This window comes from Atta colombica, unplaced genomic scaffold, assembly GCF_001594045.1.
Source record: "Atta colombica isolate Treedump-2 unplaced genomic scaffold, Acol1.0 scaffold231, whole genome shotgun sequence".
NCBI lineage: Eukaryota > Metazoa > Arthropoda > Insecta > Hymenoptera > Formicidae > Atta > Atta colombica.
Window position 1 is genome coordinate 294,441 of NW_017259329.1, and position 21,266 is coordinate 315,706.

The 21,266-nt window shown below is 29.0% G+C and overlaps 3 protein-coding genes across 9 annotated transcripts in view; 2 read left to right on the forward strand and 1 right to left on the reverse strand.

Moving 5' to 3' along the window:
- LOC108688383 (sialin) overlaps positions 1–2,549 on the forward strand; it is a 29,612-nt gene extending 27,063 nt beyond the window's left edge. Inside the window, exons 4-5 of the mRNA XM_018194626.1 lie at positions 329–573; positions 2,265–2,549. Coding sequence (XP_018050115.1) covers positions 329–573; positions 2,265–2,459 — 440 coding nt within the window. The 3' untranslated portion in view covers positions 2,460–2,549. The remainder of the gene's footprint in view (positions 1–328; positions 574–2,264) is intronic.
- A 564-nt stretch (positions 2,550–3,113) lies between these two features.
- LOC108688380 (arginyl-tRNA--protein transferase 1) lies at positions 3,114–13,290 on the reverse strand. Of its 4 annotated transcripts, XM_018194622.1 has the most exons (10): positions 13,080–13,290; positions 12,428–12,700; positions 12,137–12,263; positions 8,646–8,779; positions 7,815–8,227; positions 7,232–7,393; positions 6,162–6,317; positions 5,189–5,361; positions 4,829–5,090; positions 3,114–3,612 (listed from the first exon to the last, which is right to left on the reverse strand). In XM_018194622.1, the coding sequence occupies exons 2-10, from the start codon at positions 12,525–12,527 to the stop codon at positions 3,445–3,447; spliced, it is 1,695 nt and encodes a 564-aa protein (XP_018050111.1). In that variant the 5' UTR covers positions 12,528–12,700; positions 13,080–13,290; the 3' UTR covers positions 3,114–3,444. The 4 variants fall into 4 exon arrangements, with proteins under 4 accessions (XP_018050111.1, XP_018050109.1, XP_018050110.1 ...); XM_018194620.1 differs by lacking the exon at positions 6,162–6,317; XM_018194621.1 differs by lacking the exon at positions 7,232–7,393 and having other exon boundaries at positions 3,217–3,612.
- Positions 13,291–16,121: 2,831 nt separating this feature from the next.
- LOC108688387 (ARL14 effector protein) lies at positions 16,122–19,532 on the forward strand. Of its 4 annotated transcripts, none has more exons than XM_018194633.1 (4): positions 16,122–16,134; positions 16,464–16,561; positions 18,972–19,234; positions 19,317–19,532. In XM_018194633.1, exons 2-4 carry the CDS (start codon positions 16,469–16,471, stop codon positions 19,402–19,404), a joined length of 444 nt encoding a protein of 147 aa, XP_018050122.1. In that variant the 5' UTR covers positions 16,122–16,134; positions 16,464–16,468; the 3' UTR covers positions 19,405–19,532. The 4 variants fall into 4 exon arrangements, with proteins under 4 accessions (XP_018050122.1, XP_018050120.1, XP_018050121.1 ...); XM_018194631.1 differs by lacking the exon at positions 16,122–16,134 and adding an exon at positions 16,153–16,289 and having other exon boundaries at positions 16,461–16,561; XM_018194632.1 differs by lacking the exon at positions 16,122–16,134 and adding an exon at positions 16,153–16,268 and having other exon boundaries at positions 16,461–16,561.
- Positions 19,533–21,266: the final 1,734 nt, after the last annotated feature.

Genomic DNA, 21,266 nt, shown 5'->3' on the forward strand with positions numbered 1-21,266 from the left:
GAACTCGTATATATATATATATATATATATATATAAAATATGTCCACATATACATATAGCATTTTTTCTCGGAATTTTAGTAAATACCAAAAAAACTCTGCACCAAAAGATATTCATTGAAAACAAACATTGCTTTATTATTATTTAATTATCAATTATATTATTTGTGATATTTTATACGATATAATTAACACTTTAGACTTTGTTTTTTTTTTAATATACGTTATTATGATTTGGTAAACACAATATTTCTTATGACCTCTTCTTATAGTCTCTTTTGCCTGTAGAGCATATTGAAAATTTAAGTTTCAGTCAGAATTTCTTTCAGCACATTTTATACCGGGCATTTTTCTGATATTGGTCGGCTATGTCGGATGCGATTTTGTACTAGCAAACATTTTTCTGTTCTTTGCACTGGGTTTCAACGGTGCTGCTCTTATCTCTAATCTGTCGAATAATCAGGATCTCGCGCCAAATTTTGCTGGTTTCCTTTACGGTATCATGAATACAATTGGTACCACTTCCGGCATGATTATTCCACCAATAGTTGAAGAGATAGCCGGCAAATTTGGAGTAAGTCTACTACAAATCAATTATTTTAATGAAAAAAGTGTAACTAATTTTTTTCTTTTTTTTTGTAAGAAATTATTATCACAATCTATTGATCTGATTGTTATTTTCAAATTATCATCTCAAATATTTTTCTTCGTAACTCTATTGTCTTAATAATCATTTATGATATTATCATTCATTGGATTTATTCTATTATTACCCGGTAAAAAATTTTTCATGCATAAATATACAATATAAATATGTATAAACATACATAAACACGCATAATAATAAATATTCATAAATATGTATAATTATATATGCCCATACATTCTTTTTTCTTTTGTAAAATTACTTTTTAGTGCAATAAAAATAATAATAGTAATGTGAAAACGTTAAAAATAATTAAAAAGGTAATTTTTGCATTATTTGTTTTAAAAAAAATTAAGTTTGAAGAAATGTAAAAAATTACTTATGTATATTTATACCGGGATCGTGAGACCGAGGAGCGAGCCTGGCAAGCGCGCCGTCCGTTCCTATGAAGGCTGCGATGCGGGGCGTTTGCCAGCCAATCCTCAACTCCCAAGACTCACGCGCCAAGCGATCGATAGGCATATGGTATACACTTCGCAGTAGTATTCGGCTATCTTTAAGGATTAATATCTCGTTAACTATTGGGGAAATTTACAAAATGATAGAGGACTTTTCGACTCAGTTTAGTCCGCTTTACCTGCTCATGAAATATTTGGCGATTATTTCCAGACACCCTGTATATAAAATTATCCATTATTATGAGCAATTTTTTTATATTTTTCCAAACTTGTTTTTTTCTAAAACAAACATTATTCCTTTAACTATTTTTTACTATGTTTTCACATTACTATTATTATTTCTATTACACTAAAAAGTAATTTTACAAAAGAAAAAAGGATGTAACATATGAACATATTTCATATATAATAATATTATACACGTTTATAAACATTTATGTGTATATGTATAAACATATTCATGCATGAAAAATGTTTACTGGGTTTCTATTTGTGTAAATGTTGTAAATGCTCATTTACATTGTAACTATATAAATAATTTGCATAATCGCGATTATCGTGATTGTCAAAATCTTCAATATATGAGTTATCATTCCTTGTTTGTGTAACATTTCATAATGGCAACATGATATAAATGGCCAAGCGCAAGTGGCTCTTATCTATACCTGAAATATCCGTTAATGTGTAACTCTCTAACAACCTAATTATACCTTGATTATATGGTTTGAGCGCGATCCTTGACAAGACGAATCTTTGAATTAAAGAGAAAAACGAACAGCGGATGCACGCAACGTTACGCAAGCGGGAACTACACTTACGCGGAAAGTTCCCCGATTGTTGCGACAAAAGAATTGTTCCTTCTTTAATTTTTCGTATATAAATTTGTTTCAATCCATTCGTCCTCTTCCAATTAAATGGCTGCATTCAGCAAAGAAAACTAATCAGTTAGCCTCTTCAATCAGTCAGTTTCAATCACTCTTGTCTTTAATTCTTCAGTGAATCTAAGTGTAGGAACAAATTATATTGAAGAATCACTAAGCGCTAACTAGCTTAGCGCTAATTAGTTTTTTCTGCTGAACGCAGCTAATGGTGCTTATTCCTTGCATTTGAAATCCTTTATATGAAAATTTTAATACAAATTTATCTTCTTCTTTGTATTAGAATCCGATACACAGATGGCAGACACTTTTTTGGATCGGCGCCGCGGTGAGCATTGGGAGTATGATCGTGTTCCTGTTCGGAGGTAGCGGTAATATACAGAAATGGAATGAACTTCTACCGCTTGAGAATCCAAAAGAAAACGTAGAAGCTGGACAAACCAAAATGGAGCCTATTGGCGGTACTGCGCGGACTTAATCGATGATTCTTTCAAATTTTTATTTAACAATAACATGTGAACGTCCAATAGAAAAGTTTAATTATTGACAAGCATGTTCCTAAATAGAGTACAGGAAACATTCAAAAGACTGAAAAATTAAAAAGTTTTTAAGAAAGATTTAAAAGAATTGAACAGAAGATTATTTCAGGAATCGAAACTATTAAAAGACTTTTCAAACACTAGGCTATTTAAAAAGATACCTGAAATAAAAATATGTATTTAAGAAATGTCTGATAAAGTTAGACTACTAAAGATATACATATAATATTATAATTCATATCGCACATCATTTCTTTGAACAAAGTTTGTTATTTATCTACTTTCACATTTGATAATATCGCTTCATTGAATTTATTGACATATTTATATCATCATCACTACATAATTGAATAAAGATTTATTATTATTTTTTTATTTTATTTATCTTGCAATCAACTGATGCGCAAATATTGTGTGTTCCGGAATCACCGAACTAAGATATTTTAAAAATATTAAAATAACAAAAACGTATAATAAATAAATATTTATCTGAACTTTTTTTACGTAATTTAATAATCCATTATTAAATACTATAAATTCAAGGAAAAAAAAGGAGAAGAATAAGGATTTGTGAAAAAAAATAGATTAATTATGCTTTAAGATAATGATTATTACGAAACTAAAATAATTTTTTCTAAACGTTCTTCAACAAAGTCGCTCATGGACGATGAAGAAGTAATGCACATTTATTTTGCGCTTTTTACATTATCTGATTATAGTGTTCAAGCGCTTGCATCACAGATCGTTACGCCACAACACAATCAATAATCTTCTAAGAATAATGAATTCGATCATTTCTTTGTACATGAATATCGGCTAGCAATTAACTTCTGAAGTAATCACCAAAGTTCCACGATATAATACCGCTCTTCGATATAATAAGTCCTTCCTTGAAATATAATATCGTTCGTCAGTTTTAAATAATCACTCTCTAGAATAACGAAAGAATAGCATTCTTCGTGCACATGGCATTCCAACGAATTTGGCATATTCCTCCACCTCACGTTTTTCTTCGTGCGTTACCTGGCACATTTTCCGCAATGTTTTATATTTTTTATATGGCATCGCAATATTCTTGTACAATATCAATACCTAAAAAGAAAATGTTTCAGTATAATAACAAAAAATTTAACATTGTAATGAAACTTAATTACAATTTAAATTTTATTAGAAACTTAATTACAGTTTAAATTTTACTAGAATATACAAGATGTTTATTCAAATTTTGGAAAAAATTCTCTGAAAATTTCCGGATTTTTCAATTCTTTTTGTTCAAAATTCCAAGTAAAATTAGAAAATTTTTTAATGTAACTTTTTGAAATAAATTAAAATATAAGCGACACAAATAAATTATATTGAAAATTAGTAGAAAATAAAGATTCTACAATACTATATCTATCATTTACAAATGGAGCTACGAAATTTAGAGGATAGTATAGGGAAGGCTCATTATAATAAAGTATTAATGGCTGCATTTGATAGAGAAAACAGTTTCGCAACTACAATTCTTGATTCTTGCATTTGATTCCTTATGGATCTAAGTAAACCAATTCTATTGAAGAATTTTACAACAGTTGCAAAACAGCTTTTCCTGCTAAACGCAGTCATTTACTCTATTCTGCTGAGCATTGTTTTTTACTGTCTCATTCCAACTTTTTAAATAAAAATTTGCAAGGCACACGAAAACATACGCGGATATGTATGCTATACTTGTTGCTAACTAATTATCATTTTGGTTGCGTTCGATTTGAGCTGACCACACATATTCAAGAAAAACTTATCAAGTATGACATTGCAAGCCACATACATACAAGTTTATTGGAGCATGTGTGTGACAAAATTGAATAATTATTGCAATAAATTTGTATATATGTGACTTGCGCATGCCATATTTGACAAGTTTAAGTTGAAGTATGGCCTGCCTCAGGCGCTTTCATTCAGCATCATTATCCTTGTTTAACAAATAAGATTTCTGTTTAAAGACAGAATGATTATAAGCGCTTAAAGAGTATCTAAATTGAATGCAGCCTTTATATATATATATATTAAAAAAATTTTTTTAAACAAAGTTTTATTTAGAAGAAAACAAAAAAATAAAATTTCAAAAATTTTTTCTAAGTTCCAACAAAATTTCGTAGAAAAAAATCCTTGATTTTCAACGATAAAAAATAAATCCCCTGGAAATTCCACATTTTTCCTAGATAGTAAACATTCTGATATACTAAATGTCGAAAACTATGTATGAAAACATAATAATATTTTGCAATAAAGGTAACAATTACTTGTAAAATTATCTTAAAAAGTATACCTCTTCAACGTTGACTACTCCATTTTCATCGATGGCGTTGATCTCGTCATTTAAACGACTGTACTTTTCGTTGTCTAATTTGACTAGGCAAGGTTCGATGTCGCACCACACATATGTTTCAGGACATAGAAGTTTCGATGGCTGCATTCTGGCTTTATATCGCATCTTCTGACACGTATGAATATAATAGCCCATGTAATAATATTTCAGATTGTTTGTCACTTTGTTGAGCTGTCTCGTTAGATAAATCTCTCGAAGAGAACTGAAAACAATTATTCAGAATTGTGGCTGATCCATGAATTTTAATCATATATATCACAATTAAATGTTTATAAAAAAGTGAATTTTAAAAAAACAAACCTAAAAGTTCCGAGAGACAGTTGACTATATGTAGGATCATAAAAAAAGTATACACTTGAGATGCACGACGGCAGAATGTCTATTACTCCTACTGCTATCAATTTATTATCCAACCAATATTGTTCGTGAAAAGAGCCGTATCCGTGAGGTGGTCCATTATCTGGTATCCATTGCTTTAAAAAGCAATTGAATTAAAATATTAAATGTTTTTAAATGCTATTTTGCTTTATTATTATGTCTGTTCTTTTTAGCTAAACTACTTGCACTTTTTTCTTTTCCTCTTCAATATGACAAGAAAAAAAGGAAAGCTAAACCGTGCAAAAAGTTTAGCTAAAAAGAATAAGTCTTTAATTATTATTTTAGAGTAGCGATTAATACTAGAAGTCAATGATTTTTATTCGTTTAAAAAACAGACCGAACAAATTATTGTGAAAATAAAGAAAGTGATAAAATCAAATATTTTATCAATATAAAAAGCATAATTATAAAAATAAAAACATTTTCACAATTCTTTTTTATGCAATATAATATTAATCTAAAAATAGAAAATATAATAATCATTAGAAAATATAATAATCTGATCAACAATAATCATTCGATACTTGTAGTGTTAAAATTTTGAATGACCAATAATCTCAATACACATATACATTACAAATACATTAGAAGTACAGAATTATTATTATTGATCGTTTTTATTTTTTAGAATAAATTATATTTCTTGTATAAAAGATAGAATTCTGAAATATTTTTGAATAATCTTTTCAATAATTATGTCCTTTATACTGATGAAATATTTGGTTTCATAGTCTTCTTTTTTATTTTCATAGTCAGCGGTTTTTCTGCCCTTTTATAAAGATAGTATTTGTGTGACAGTACTATGCATAAACGAATATTTCTGTTCATTCCAATGAAAGGAAAAATTATTTTCTATATCGTTCGTAAATACGAAGAGATTAGATACAAAGTGTACCTGCAAGGGACTCTTCACAAGGAAGTTGTAGAATGCCTTTTGATCGCATTGCTCCGGTGTATCGCCATGAATCGTCATTTGATATTTTTTATAAAGATTCGCGCTCGTTTCGAGAGTATTCAGGAATTCGTCTGACATTACTCTCACCAATTTCATCTAACAAATTTAAAATGTGAAATTTTCCATGTTTAGCCGATAAATAAGATAATATCTGATATAAGAATAACTATTGTCATCAAGCAATGATAATGCAATCATAAGTTTCCTATTTAATTAATTATTTAATTAAGAGGCGAGGTCCACTTTGCTCCAATCATGATAATACAGCTGTCTCCATATAGCATTTATTTGATTATTGTGAAAACGTTAGCGATGTCCTATCAACATATCGCAACATGATTATGTAAATAAAATTCAATCAAATGACAGTAGAAAATAAAAATTGAATCGTGCGCGCAAAAACGCAAAGCTTCTATCTATTATTACGAGAGGAAATTAGAAAGTAAATTGAATTTATTTATCCCTCACGTACATTACACGTTAACAATACACACACACACACACACACACACACACGCGCGCGCGCGCGCGCGCGTTTCGCAAAATAGTTATTCAGCTGCGACACATTTTATATAACGTCTCATAAATTTTCTGATTCTATCTGCAAAGAAAATTTTTGTCTTAAAACTATGTATGCATCATTTCCTAAACTCCAAGATAATTGAAACTTGAGTTTCTCCCATATCTTGTAGTTCTGACTTTCCAGTTCCTGTTTGTTTGGATTATTAAAGTCTGTATACCAATGGCAAAATTCAATTGCCTTTGGTTACCCTTAGCTTTGAGAACAACCAAAAATCTTCTTTGCAAATGGAATTAGAAGACTTGTGAAAAATGTTGTACAAATTGTGTTGCAAAGCTAGGCGACATTGAGAAATAATGTGTATATTTTGCTAACATGTATTGTACATGAAGAATAAATTTATTTAACTTTTTTTTATTTCCTCTTATAACTTTTTGTACAATTTATCGCATAATAAATGACTGTCAGATAATTTAAATCTATAAATTACCTGCAGAGGCGACTTCACGAGAAATCTCGTGTAACGTTGCTCTGTGAGCTTCTCAGGCGGTACTCCGTGTATTGTATTCTGATACTTTTTATAAAGCTCATAAGATTCTTTCGAAGTCTTTCGATATTCGGAACTCATCGGTGCAGTTCGAACCAGTCTCAACTTAAAGTGTAAATAACTTAACATAAAATTCTATCTGGACAAGGAAGTGAATAATTATCTCTAAATACAGGTGATAAATAAAATACAGATGAACTAGTTGTAATTTTATAAACAAATCGGAAAAATGAATTATGAAAAAATAATATAGATTAATTTCGCAATGTAATTAAACGTATATGTTGAGCGTTCGACATAGAGGCAGCATTATATATAAAACAGCATTATTTAATAAATATTTATTATTTATTTTTTATTTGTTTTATTATTTTTCTTTTATAAAAATTGGAGAAAAGAGGACCATACCGAGATGCATATAATAAATAAGAAAGAATATTATTCCACACAAGTAATAAAGAATTAGAAAACATCTGACAAAATAAGTAATAACGATTTTAGAGTTTAATCAATGACATCATTTTACCTCCAACTTCTTCAATCCAGTGTACACTTCCTCGAATAATTCCTCCACAGTTTTAATACAATTCTGTTGCTTTCTTTCTCTCATGATACTTTCAATTTCGCTCTGCGATTTACCTTGAGCCAGCAACTTATTTTTTTTACGCTCCATGCGTAAGAGTTTCGCCTTTTTGCAAGGTACTATATCGACGATTTCATTTCTAACATGCAAGCTATTTTTGTTATTGGCATTTGTTAGCTGTGCTTGACTGCTATTTGATACAAAAGTAGAATTCTTTTGAGTTTCTGTTTTCATTAGATTGATAGACAATCTTTCGTCGATTTCATTATCAATAGATGAAACATTGATCTGAGATTCGTTTTTCTGCGCTCTCTTCAGATGCTTAGAATAATTTAATGCTTCTTCGTTGCTTATATCTATAAATATTATAAAATTAGTGAGCTAATCGCGAATGTCACTGGCTCATGTTTAGCAGAAAAAGCAATTATTATAAAATTTCTTAACTGGTTTTTGCCCTTAATTCTTCATTTGTATATGAACCAATTATATTTAATCCTTATAACACTGAAGTTCAAATAATCTCAGAGTGCATTTAATCAGTAATTTTGTTTACCTCATAGAAAAAAATGAATACGGCAATCGGTTAAATGCGCTCTTGAGTCATTTTGATCTCGGTGTGATTATTACAGAACTTTTAAGAAGAATGATCACAAAAAATTAAAAATCTTACAATAATTATAAAGTTGTTTTTTCTATTGTCATTATTATACACATCATTATTATACATTATTATATCATTATTATACACAGATCAAAATATTCTAAAAATTTTACCTATATTATCTTGTTGATCTTCGGCCGTACCTCCTCCAACATTATCCTTCATTAATTCATTCTTCAAAAATTTAGTCATCCGCTTTAAGATCTTTTTCTGAGACTTTGATATTCTAAAATCTAGAGCTTCGCATCTAAAAATCATTATCCATGGTTAATGTCAAAATTCTGTTTCATTAATAATTAAGTTTCATTAATAATTAAAATCATATCTCTTTCAAATTTAGAAATATGGTAAATTTAGTCACTTATACTACACTGAATTATTTAGTGTATATTAAAGACTGCTTTACAAACTGCATTCCAAAATTTACAGCTATCACTAAAAAAAATGTATAGACATTTCTTTGGAAGTACAATTCCTCTTACAATGGGTGGAAAAAAAAAATTTGGACTTCTGGTTAACAAAGATAATAAAGAAAAAACTCTGGTCGAATTCATCAAACATATAAAAAATAACATAAGCCGACCAAAAAACATTGTTAATTTTGTTTAGAAATAATTCTATTTCAATTCTTAACAAATTCTACAACAATTTTCCTTCTCCAAATTCTATAGAGAAAAAAATTTCTGAATGGTTATACCTGACAAAAAATTCATTAATGACCATCCTGATATACTCATTACAAATACTGACAAGAGTAATGTTACTTTTACTCTCAACAAGAACATTTATCGAAATATATATCGAAAATGGAGATTCTTTCTGATGTAGATTCTTATCAAAGAATTTAAAAAGATCCGATAAAAAAATTGATTCAAGATTTGCGTGTATTACATACGAGATGAAAGTGCAAGGAATTTATTGAGGATTCCACATATCGAAGACTGCTCACAACGGATGACAATATTCCTAAGACTTATGGATTAATAAAAATTCATAAAGCTGGTAACCCATTGAGAGTGATTGTATCTTCGTTAAATAGTCCACTTTACTATCTCTAACTTTACTTACATAATATTATCAAAAATAGCATATTAAATACTTCAAGCCGCATTAAAGATAGCTTTCATTTATTTGACATATTACATGGCAAACAATTAGAATCTAACTATGTTTTCTTCTTTTGTTGTGTCTCTCTCTTTATAAAGATATCTATTGATTTAACAATCAATAGCATTAGTAAAAGCTGGGACTATATTTCTATGAGAATAAACATTTCTAAAGAAGAATTTATTAGTGCAGTCAATTTTATACTAAATTAACTTTTTTTTCGTTTAATCAGAAAATTTATAAACAAGAATTTGGCACTCCAATGGATTCACCGTTATCGCCCATAATTGTAAACATGCAAGGAAGAAATGGCGATCACAAAATTACAAATACCGCCACTGTTTTATTTGCGATATGTTAATGACATCGTTCTTGCACTTCCATCGGATATGATCAATAGTATACAAACAGTACATTGAGCATTTTCAATTCTTTACACACAAGGTTATAGTTTACTATGAAGGTTGGTGTTAACGACAGAATATGTTTTCTTAATACAATAATTATCATTGACAATTAGAGAATCATTTTTGATACATCACAAAGCAACATTTTCTGGCAGATTCCTCAATTTCCATTCGAATCATTCTCTTTATCATAAAAAAGGCACAATTATTAGTTATTTATTCATACAAAATATTCTATCTGTCACATCCTCGTTCTTAACAAAAAAATTTTGACGCATTCACATTTTTCTCGAAAATGGTTATCCTCTCTTTTTTATTTTTTCCACAATAGAAAAAAAAACTAAAATTTCATACATTGAATAAAAATACTACACACTAATTTACAAATTAAAAAAAATATTTTACAATTCTCTATGTACATTCCATCTCAGAAAGTTTTCCTTTACCTCTAACATGTTTCATTGTAAACTTTTACCATCACCAATACCTTAAAAAGTTTTATTAAGAGATATAAGGTAGAATTGCTTTCGAATCAAAATATTGTATATAAGATCTCATGTGATTGTGACGCCAATTATGTTAGCAAAACAAAGAGAAAACTAAGTACTAGATTGCATGACACATTTCGGATATCAATAAAAAGATTGATTCTCCATCATCGGGTTAATTTCAGATGGAATGATGTGAAGATTTTAATGAGTCTTCTTATAACAAAAAATTGGTATCTGAAATGATTTACATTAAAAGACAAAGACAAGATTTAAACAAACAAAATGATACTGAATCATTGCCAGAATCTTATTCAAATCATATAATTCTTTTCTCATAATTATCTTTCTTTTCTCTCTATACATCCTTCTATTTATCCCCTCCTCTTTAATCTCACTTCCCACTATTTTTTAACATCAATTTTACTTTCCTTCTCTGAAAAACATTTTAAATTTATTTGGTCTAATAACATTGAAAATAAGAGACATCGATCTTTCTCTCATCGCATTGTCTATTATACTTTATTCAATTATTTTTATTTAATTTTTTTAGACTGAATTCTCAACTACAATTATGAAAGGTATTTTTCTTATTTAATTTTAACGAATATTTAATTATTTTAATTGAATAGATAGATTTACATTGTACATTTTTAACTTTCACTCATATTAATATTGTATTGTCTCATCAGATTATATTTTTCTGTCATTCTTATAATTTTACATTATTATATTTATAGCCATAATGCGTTATATTTTGTTCTAAACACCAATATGTAATCATACATTGTTCTTTTGCTGTACAATTTTACTAACAAGACGAAAATTCTTTATTGATACAAACAGATGTCTTGACATTGCAAGGTATTTTCATTTGCCATCGATCGTCCATAGTATAAGTTTTTATTTTTCTGACAAATTCTAATGTATTTTATGTGTGTTACTGTTCAGTTTAATTAACAAGATGAAGATCCTTCTTAATTTATTGATATCAACAATTATAATTATACAATGCGAAGTTTATTTTCAATTTTCGATCGATTTTTTGTTATGTTTTTTTACCGTTTAGATATATTTTGTAAACATTGATAATGATCGGATCGTGATCGAAACGTTTGTTGTTGTTAGCCGGCATGTTATTAAATTTCATAATTAATTTATTAGATTAAATATTTTTTTTATTTACCTTACCAATTTTATAGGTAAAATTTCTGGCTCGTAGCCCTTTTTCTTTTAACTTGCTTTTAAATTATTGAGCCATTATACTATTATATAAAAAATATATAGTTTACACATTACGTGTGTTTTTAGCATTGGCAGTGAATTTTGGAGCACAGCTAAAGTATTTAAATGCAATGAATTAATATAATCAACTTTGATAATAAAATAATACATATATATTTTGTTAAATAACATGCCAATACCAGTTAAGTATTTATTTAAAATATTTATATGCATTTACATTTAATTGTGCTAATTTCATGTATAATAGCTTTTAGTATGCAACAAATCTAGTTTAATGACTGAATTCGCTATTATTTATAAGTAAAGTAAAATCTCTTTCTTTCTGTCTCAAAACTAGGATTAAGAAATATTACTCACTTGATAGTATATTGTGGACAGCAGGTCTGGTTCATCATAGGTTTATAACAATAACAGCCGCTCCGCCTCCATCCTCTATCTATTAAACTTTGGTAATCATGTACTGTTAATGAGTGCGCCCACATACCTGTGCAATAAGCAATGATTTATCAAAATAAAACTCAAACTTATTCTAGTGTTTCAATTTGCTTTTTTAAGATTTTAAAGGAAGACAGAACTTAGCTTGTTTATCAAAATCACGTGAGAAGACAGAGGCTCTACGAAACAAAAGTGCAGTGTTTTTGTGCTTACCATGACTGAAGTTCGTATCGGGTTTTTTGCAGTAGCCGCATTGATAGCCCTCGTGTTCCGCATAATATTCCACAATGCTATATGATTGCCTGCCGGCCATCTCGATAATCTCCTTCGAATTGCTTGGATTCTGTTACTATTGCTAAACGTAGACGAATGTTCTAGGCGTTCGAGTCGTTCAAGGCCTATCCCTTGTTCGCGTATTAAGGCTAGGCAATCAAGCACTTTCGATCGAATGGAACATGGAACGCCGTCGTTATTTGTATATCGCAACTGTAAATTGAAAGTTTACATCTTTATCTATCGATTTAATAATGTCAAACTTCGCTGTTATCTTTTAAATTTTCATCGTTCATACTTGGTTCTTGACTGTAAAATGCAGCTGAAACGTAACTCTAATAAGGCTGCTTATATCATGTCAAAATCCGATTTTTAAACCGGAAACACAATGGCGAGTTCAAGATGGCAAAGCGGCTAGACTGCTTACTGAGCGATTGTATATTATTGGTTGGATTTATAAGTAACAACCAATTATGTTTATATGCTTGGCGAGGATAGCCGCTTTGTCAACTTGATTGCGCTCAATGGCTGCGTTCACTTAGCGGATTCAATAGTTGAATGCAGAAAAAAAAAAATTTCACGAGCTACTCACAGGACTGCCTGGCTGCCGCAGACAAAATTTCTATAACAGTAACCTTAAGATGTGAACTTAATCCAATCAGCTAATCAGGATATTGTTTTAGATCTATTCTAACGGAAATAGAAATAGCATAAACTTATCCGTAAGACGAGTTTCAACCGGTTGAAATTCATCTTATTGCAAGGTTATAGCATATTGCTGGATTATGGATAAGTTTATTGTTATTTCCATTTTCATTAGATTACATAATCTAAAGCAGTATTCTTGATTCATCAGTTTATGTTCACTGAACTATATATACACTAGAATGGGAATCGAGGAAAATTCGTGGCTGCAATTGATCAGTCGCCATTTTAGTTGGGACAATATTTGAGCGAATTAGAAGCGTTCGCGCGCGCGCTGCGATCGATATATCGATCGATGTACTAGAAATCTATATGGACATGAATGATATGTAAACAAAAATAGTGATCGAGTTTCCACTACGAATGCTTCAAAGCATTTTAACCAAGGAAGAAAGAATTTTACTAATTGATCAAATCCAATCAAAAAATGCTTCGAAGCATTCATAGTGGCAACTCGACTGCATCCATAATGTCACTTCAATTTTCTTAGTACATTCAATAAAATAACATTAATAATACTTTGCTTATCCTACATCGTTAATACATGCAGGAATTGATATTAATAATATAAAAAATCTACGAAATAAAATGCCCTTTTTACTTCTCTGTCCAGGCACATTTCATGTTGATGCTTTGCACATTTTACAGTCACGGGATTTTATAATCTTTCAAATACAACCTCACACGATCTTGCTGACACATCGATCATTCCTCATTAAACCGGGCACTTTTTGATTAAAAAAGATTCAAAGATTCCAATTCTTTTAAAATTTTTCAAATGTATTCTAGACATAAAAAAAATGAGACATGTGTTTTGAGAAAAAAAATTTTTTAATATTTTAAAACGAAATTATGCTTACCTTTCAAGGACGAAAAATGTGGCTCGTGTGTATATTCAAATGATTGTACCGCCGAAACGGTAAGTCGAACGAAAAAAATGCATGAGATCAGTTTTAAAAATTATAAATTATTCTATTTTTTGGTTATGTTTAAATATACATTTATTTTGAATATTTTTTTTATTGTTTATAATTTTTAAATGCATTTTTTTGTCATCAATTCACCAACTTATAGTTTCTGATAAAAATTGATATTCACTCTTCAATTCTGAAATAATCCTGAAAATTTTAAAATGGAACTCGAATGGATTGTATACTTAAAAAAATTTTTAAGACACCGCGTGGCATATTAACATGCGGCACAAAATATCTGCCGTCGCGCTCGCCACTCCAGCCAATGCGTTGAAATTATAGACTTATAAGATAGATGGAGCATTCATACGAGACAAACTGAAGACTTGATAGAAAGAGAAAGAAATAATCACGGAGTAATTCTCTTCTTTTCTAGTGATTGATTGAGATTGGTCGCCGCGGCAAGCTGGGAAGTGGCCGAGGAAACGAAGATAGACATTCGAGAATTGTGCCCTTACCGCTCACTGTGAGAGAAACTATGTCTGGAGTAGAGTTGTCCTTCAATGTTATCAGCTTCTCTCGTATGAATCTCCATCTATCTTATAAGTCTATGATTGGAACGCATAGTCATGATCATATGGCTCCTGCACACTGGAAACATTTGCCGCATGACAAAATAAGACGCGGTAACCAATAAACATTAGGAGCTGTAATCTTATTGGCTATCGCCATTTTCACATTTTGCTGCGCGATAAACGCGTGCAGGAGCATTAGGAATCAGACTACGCATTGAAGAATGAGATTGAAGATGATTGAAAGATTGAAATTTGACCAATTAAAACAAAAAAAACCAAAATTTCTTTGTTTTCATTTGTGAAATTTCAATCTTTAATCTTTAATCTCAATCTTCAATGCATAGTCTGATTCCGGCCTTAAAGAATTTATTATCTACATAATCTATTCGAGTTCCATTTTGAAATTTTCAGGATTATTTCAATTGAAGAGCGAATATGATGAATTTTTATCAGAAATTATAAATTGGTGAGTTGATGATAAAAAATGCATTTAAAAATTGCAAACAATAAAAAAATCTTTATTCAAAATAAATGTATATTTACAAATAACTAAAAAATAGAACAATTTATAATCTTCAAAACTGATCTTTTTTTCGTTCGACTTACCGTTTCGGCGGTATAATCATTTGAATATACACAGCCATGTTTTTCATCAATTCTTGAAATTTAAAGATATTTAAAGCATAACTTCACAAAAACATTAAAAAAATTTTTTTCCCCAAACACGTGTCTCATTTTTTTATATGTAGAAGGTATGTGAAAAATTTTCAAAAAAAATTTTAAATGTTGATTTTTTTTGATGCCCGATTTGACATGAAATGACCGATATATCTCATTAAAGAACACTAAGGGTGAAATCACATGGTATGGAAATCAGCATGCATGGACAGAGGATGCGTGATTCGAACAGCCAATCGTGGGAAAGACATGGGATAGAAAAATGCAGAAGAGTGCTGATTGGCTATTTGAATTACACATCTTCTGACTCGCATATTGATTTCTATACCGTGTGATTTCACCCTAAACGTAAGTGCGCATGAGCACCTGAAAGCTTCTGATTCGCTCTTATTGATCAAATTAAAATGGCGCTGATCAATTGGTGCCACAATTTTTTATGTTTCACAGCGGAGATGCCCATTCCAGTGTATATATAGTTCAGTGATTTACATCTTAGGGTGAAATAAAGAATGCATCATCAGAATGTAAAAATCAACCAACTACAGTCGAGTATTCCCCTGTTATAATCAAACGATAGGGGAATGCTCGATTATAGTTAGTTAATTCTTACATTCTGATTCGAATTAAATCCTCGATGGAAACAAAGTCATTGAAAGCGCTATTCGGAATAAGAAGAACGATGATTGGTTGCTTCTATGATACATTCTTTATTCCGCAGTCATTTTCCGCACCGTGTGATTTCATCCTAACTGGCAGTAACCTGAACCTATTTTTCGCAGTGTGACATATTTTCTAACCTGAATATTCATCATCTTTGATTAATATTTCTGTTTACGAGACAGAGCAACATTTTTTCTGCCAGAAAAAATGTTGCTCTGTCTCGTAAACAGAAATATTATGAAAACACGTCGAGTAAATTTAATTTTAATTTTTGTAAGCTCATCTTCATAACTATCAAATTATTTTACGAATGTCAAAGTATAAAATTCAGTTGTATTAACTTGAATAAGTCCAAGATTCTTATTTTTAGCAAAAAACATCAGAATTATTTATCAAATAGGGATTTAAGGACAAATGCGATAAATATTTTTGAATTCTCCTTAGAAGCTTTTATGTGTGATCTTATGCAATCAATCGGCAAACAAAAAATGGAGAGTTCCGGCGAAAGTTCATCGAGCAATCCAGCACCTACGCGTGGTGAAAGAGTGAGCGCTTCATTTAATCTCACATTACTCGCGTGGTTTGTTTTACGTTTTAACGTAATTACTCTTACGGATTATTTCTGACGTTCCTACCTGATAGATCTATTTTTTTTAGCTGAACTTCTATTGTCCTTCTTTTATTTTTATGTTGGAGAAAGAAAGAAATGATGAATCATACAAGATTCAGCTGAAAAGGACAGACTACGTAAGCTTTGATTTTGGCGCTTGTGAGCTTCATTCTCTACTTTTTATTATTCATTACTTGTAGAAGGAAAATAAAATGATGCTTACAATGGTTACGTTCAGTGCATAAAAAGCAGCTCTGTAACTATTGTAAGATTTTTTGTTGAATGTGCAGTTGCCAGCGGTTTATTATTTTCAAACGTGTTGCTAACAATAAGCAATCGTAATTCTTTCCAATATTAAAAATTGTCATTCAGTATAAATCAGTACTAAATATATATTAGGGCAATATAAATTATAATGTAATTAAATATAAATTACTATAACCTTTATCTTTATATAGTTGACATTGTAATAATGGAAAACTAATGTTGTATGATGGATATTTTCAATTTGCTAGAAAAAATGCTAAATGCATAACAAATATGCAAATATGGTTGGAAATTCATAGATGTTTAAAAATTTCAAAAAATTTAAAAGCTACATTTGCTATTTAGCCGTTTGAGTTATGTTGTCAAAATAGATTAGAACGATATGATTAACGATTTTGATTATAATTAGAATTTGAAAATAATTGTCGAAAAAGTAAATACAATGATAATAATTAATACAATGATAAAAATATATGTGGTAATCATTTATTGACGCGCATTTGCTTTGACAAGAAGCCTTTTTACTGTTTTGGACATCTCTACAGATTTTATCTACAGAATTTATATCTTAAAAATTAAATATACTTTAAGACTTTCAACTATGGGATTCTTCTTGACCATTCATTTATCTTATGCCTTAAAAAAAAAATCTTAACTGTTTGATTTCACTTTTTCTCATCTTTGAATGAAAAAAAGTTTTGACAATTTTTATGTAAAGAAGATTTAATTTTATTTGCTTTATATTGTGTATATTGTCCAACTTTTGATATTTTTTTTGACTATTTTTTATGTTCTTTTCAATATTTAATTTTAGTTTTAATAATTTGTTAATAACTTTTTAATCTTATACAACTATTCTTATTATTGTAATAGTTGAGAATGACAAGTAAAGTCAAAACGTTCCATTTATTAATTGTAAAAAAAAATTACATCTTATAAATTAATGTCCTAATAAATATTTGTGATATTTTCTATATTTACAGAATTAGTTTAAGAAACTATTATATATATTTTGTAATTTAATTTTGCAGCATACTATGCTGACTATAATTTTAAGAGCGTTCAATAATTTTCAAACAGTTGAAAGTATAGCCTGATGCGCTAATGTAACGCTAACTTCTGCTGAACATAGTCAATCCTGTATATAAAAATAAATACAAATTTTTTTCAAAGAAGAATACCAACATTTCGTTGAATGAACATTGCAGTTAACTTTACCAATCTTATTGTAACAGATTAGAATGTTAGAATGTTTCTTGCCCTGATTAAACGTTGGCATTTAACAATTATTAAGACATAGAGATAATGCGCAAATCATGTGACTTGTTTGAAGAAAATATCTGTGAAAGCTCAAAAATATCAATAAAAATATCAATAGATTTTTTTTTAATTGTGAAATTTATATGAAATGTAATAATGTGTATAAGCATTTAATAAGTAACGAAGGATTAATTGTTCACATAGAATTGAGTAGTCCATTGGCAAAAGTTATTATATGTATATCTCCACTTGAAATTTTTTTGGCGAGAGCGAAGAAACTTACGTATAATTTTTTTATTCACTATCAATAAAATCTTTTTTTTTTGAAAGCTATGAAAAATTCATTGTTTTATAATGCATTGTTTAACAAAATGTGTGGAATACGAAATGAAGAAAAAAATACAATTTATATTTATTAAAATATAATGAATTTGCCTGTAGAAAGAACTTTAACTTTTGGAATAAAATGTCTGCTATTTTTATTAAATAAATTAAATAAGTAATGGATATAATTGCAACAATAAGGATATGAGGATTTCTTTCCTTTCATACTTTTCTTCCTACAACAGTAGAGATTTAATTTCTTTTGCAATTAGATCTGTCTTTCTCTTTTAATTGTATGGGATTTATTTTTAGCGCATTTTTAAAGAGTTCAATTTGTAACCAAAAGAAACTGAGGAATCCAGAGATACCAATACATAATACAATACATAATTTTTTTTTATATTTTTGTATATAGCTACTTTTGCATATCGATTGGTTAATCACTGAAGAAAAGGAAGATGATTAATAAAATCGTATTCATGTTCTATTCACAGAAGAGTACTCGGGGTTCGAGACAGAGAGCTGTGGATAATTTGAGCAAAAAATTTTTGAGAAACTTCGATCCAGAGCACAGCGAACGAGAGAAGCGCAAGCTGTATCGTCGATTATATCAGAGCTACAGGAAGCACCTATACAATGATGAAGGCATTTTTATACGGACATCGGATGATCTCTGCGACTGCTTGAGCTTAGATTGTCCAGGATGTCATTTTCCGTGTTCCAAATGTTCTTCTCCAAAATGTGCTCACGATTGCAGGTAATTTTACGAAATTTTCGATATCTAGCGAAACGTAACCTATTTTATTGCAAAATAATTATTCGAGTTGTGACTTTATTAGGAATAATCGTAAATGGACCTACGACAGCATTCATTGCGAAGGAACCGGTCCTGTAATAAAAAATCCACTGATGAAAGAAACAAAATGAGAATGTAAAAATACGCAAATGCATATCTGTAAGTATTTGTACATAAAAACCTTCAAGAATTACCAGATGTTTATTATTATCTTGTATAAATTGTATTTACGTAATAAACAAAAGTAAATTTAATAAATTCTTAAAGTATTGTTTGCAAACAAAAAGATATGTATTTTTGTACAGTCACTACATTTTAGAATGTCTTCTTTGTACAACATACAAATTATCTTCTTTAAGGATGTTTGCTCGTATAATATATATGTTGACAGTAAATATATGTTGATAAGAGGTTTAAGATCCTGATAATAACATCAAATTGACAATCAATTTAATTTATGAAAATATTATTTCAATTGAATGTGTTGCAAGTAATCCAAAAGTAACCTCTCGGCGCGCAACCATATATCTGAAATAAATGTATATGTAAAATACATGTAGAAATATTCCAACATCTAACTTTGACATGACTCAACATATAGTTCTCTGGTGCTTATCTTACTTTGTTGATTTATTTATATATATAAATATATGGTTTTGTTCTAACTTATTGATATTTACATGTTTTAATAAAATAAAAAAATTATGTAAAAAATTGAGATTGTATTTGAAAATAACAAAGAAAGGGTTTGATGATTTAAAATCTAGATTAAAAATTATTTTAATAAATAGACACGCGGTACATTAAAAAAAATAATTAAGATAAAATAAGAAAATATTTAAACTATAAAATTATAAGTATTGTTAAAAAAATATTAAATATGTGTGTGTGACTTTATTGAACTTTCAAATTCATATATATAATATTAATTTTTATATGGAAGATATAAATTATCAATTCGTTACTTTTTTACAGAAATGCATCTATAATATATTCTTAAGGCTCCTGAGTACTCTTGAGTCAGCGACACAAAATCAGACAGCGGTCTGGCGAAATTGTAGCTCCACATACATAAACACGAACTCATATAGATGTGTTCTCGTGTCGAAAGTAAGCACATGTATGTGAGTGGGTTCTTGTGTGTGTGTTTACAGCGTCTCGCCACAATAAATGGCTGAATTTATAGGCGTGGAAAAGTGACGAAATTTATGTTGCATGTTATTTCATTATTATTTGTCTAATTGTGAAAATGTGTCTCGTACTTATCAAAATTGTAATTATCGAAACTAAAGTATTGGAATTTTATATATAAAAGAGATTAGGTAATTAGTAAAACGTTAGTAACGTTAGTTAGTTTTAACTAGTTAAAACGTTAAAAATTAAAAAAAAAGTTAAAAAGTTAATAACTTTTAACTTAACTAAATTACTTTTAAACATTAACTTTTTAACTTTTTCTTAAGTTAAAAAATTTTTTTATCTCTTTTAAATACCTTAGAAAAATAATAAGATATAATAAAATTAAGTCCATATATTCGTAATCTGTTCATATTTTAAGATCATTTTAAATAATTTCTTAAGATGCTAATATAGCTCTCTGATTGGTTTATGCAGTTATGCCTTGTGCCATAAGCCTTAGTCCAGATCTACAATAGGTTTAAGTCTTAAGTCATAGAAATTGACCAATTACAGTCAAATATTCTTCTCGCATTTGATTATAATTGGTCAATTTCTTATAGCTTAAGACTTATTAAAAAGTAATCACTTATATCTTCTCTATGTACTGGCTGTTTTTTTAAAGTTATATAACTTATATAATTATATCGTTATGTGTTGTATACTTATATCACATATAAATAAAAAAATTAAAAATTTAATTTACTTAATAATTTATATTATAGTTATTTAATCTCATTTTAAGAAAAATTAGGACATTTTGATCTAAAAAATAATTTTTTCAAAATTAACTTTTTTTTAACTTAAGTTAATTCAAGTT

Coding starts and splice junctions, on each gene's coding strand:
- LOC108688380 (XM_018194622.1), bottom strand. CDS start 12,527: ATGGCCGGCAGGCAATCATATAGCATTGTGGAATATTATGCGGAACAC. Junction 7,394..7,814: donor CTGGATTGAAGAAGTTGGAG/GTAAAATGATGT, acceptor TTACACTTTAAG/TTGAGACTGGTTCGAACTGC. Junction 5,362..6,161: donor TTGTGAAGAGTCCCTTGCAG/GTACACTTTGTA, acceptor TGCTTTTTAAAG/CAATGGATACCAGATAATGG.
- LOC108688387 (XM_018194633.1), top strand. CDS start 16,469: ATGTGTGATCTTATGCAATCAATCGGCAAACAAAAAATGGAGAGTTCC. Junction 16,562..18,971: donor CACCTACGCGTGGTGAAAGA/GTGAGCGCTTCA, acceptor TTCTATTCACAG/AAGAGTACTCGGGGTTCGAG. Junction 19,235..19,316: donor AAATGTGCTCACGATTGCAG/GTAATTTTACGA, acceptor TGACTTTATTAG/GAATAATCGTAAATGGACCT.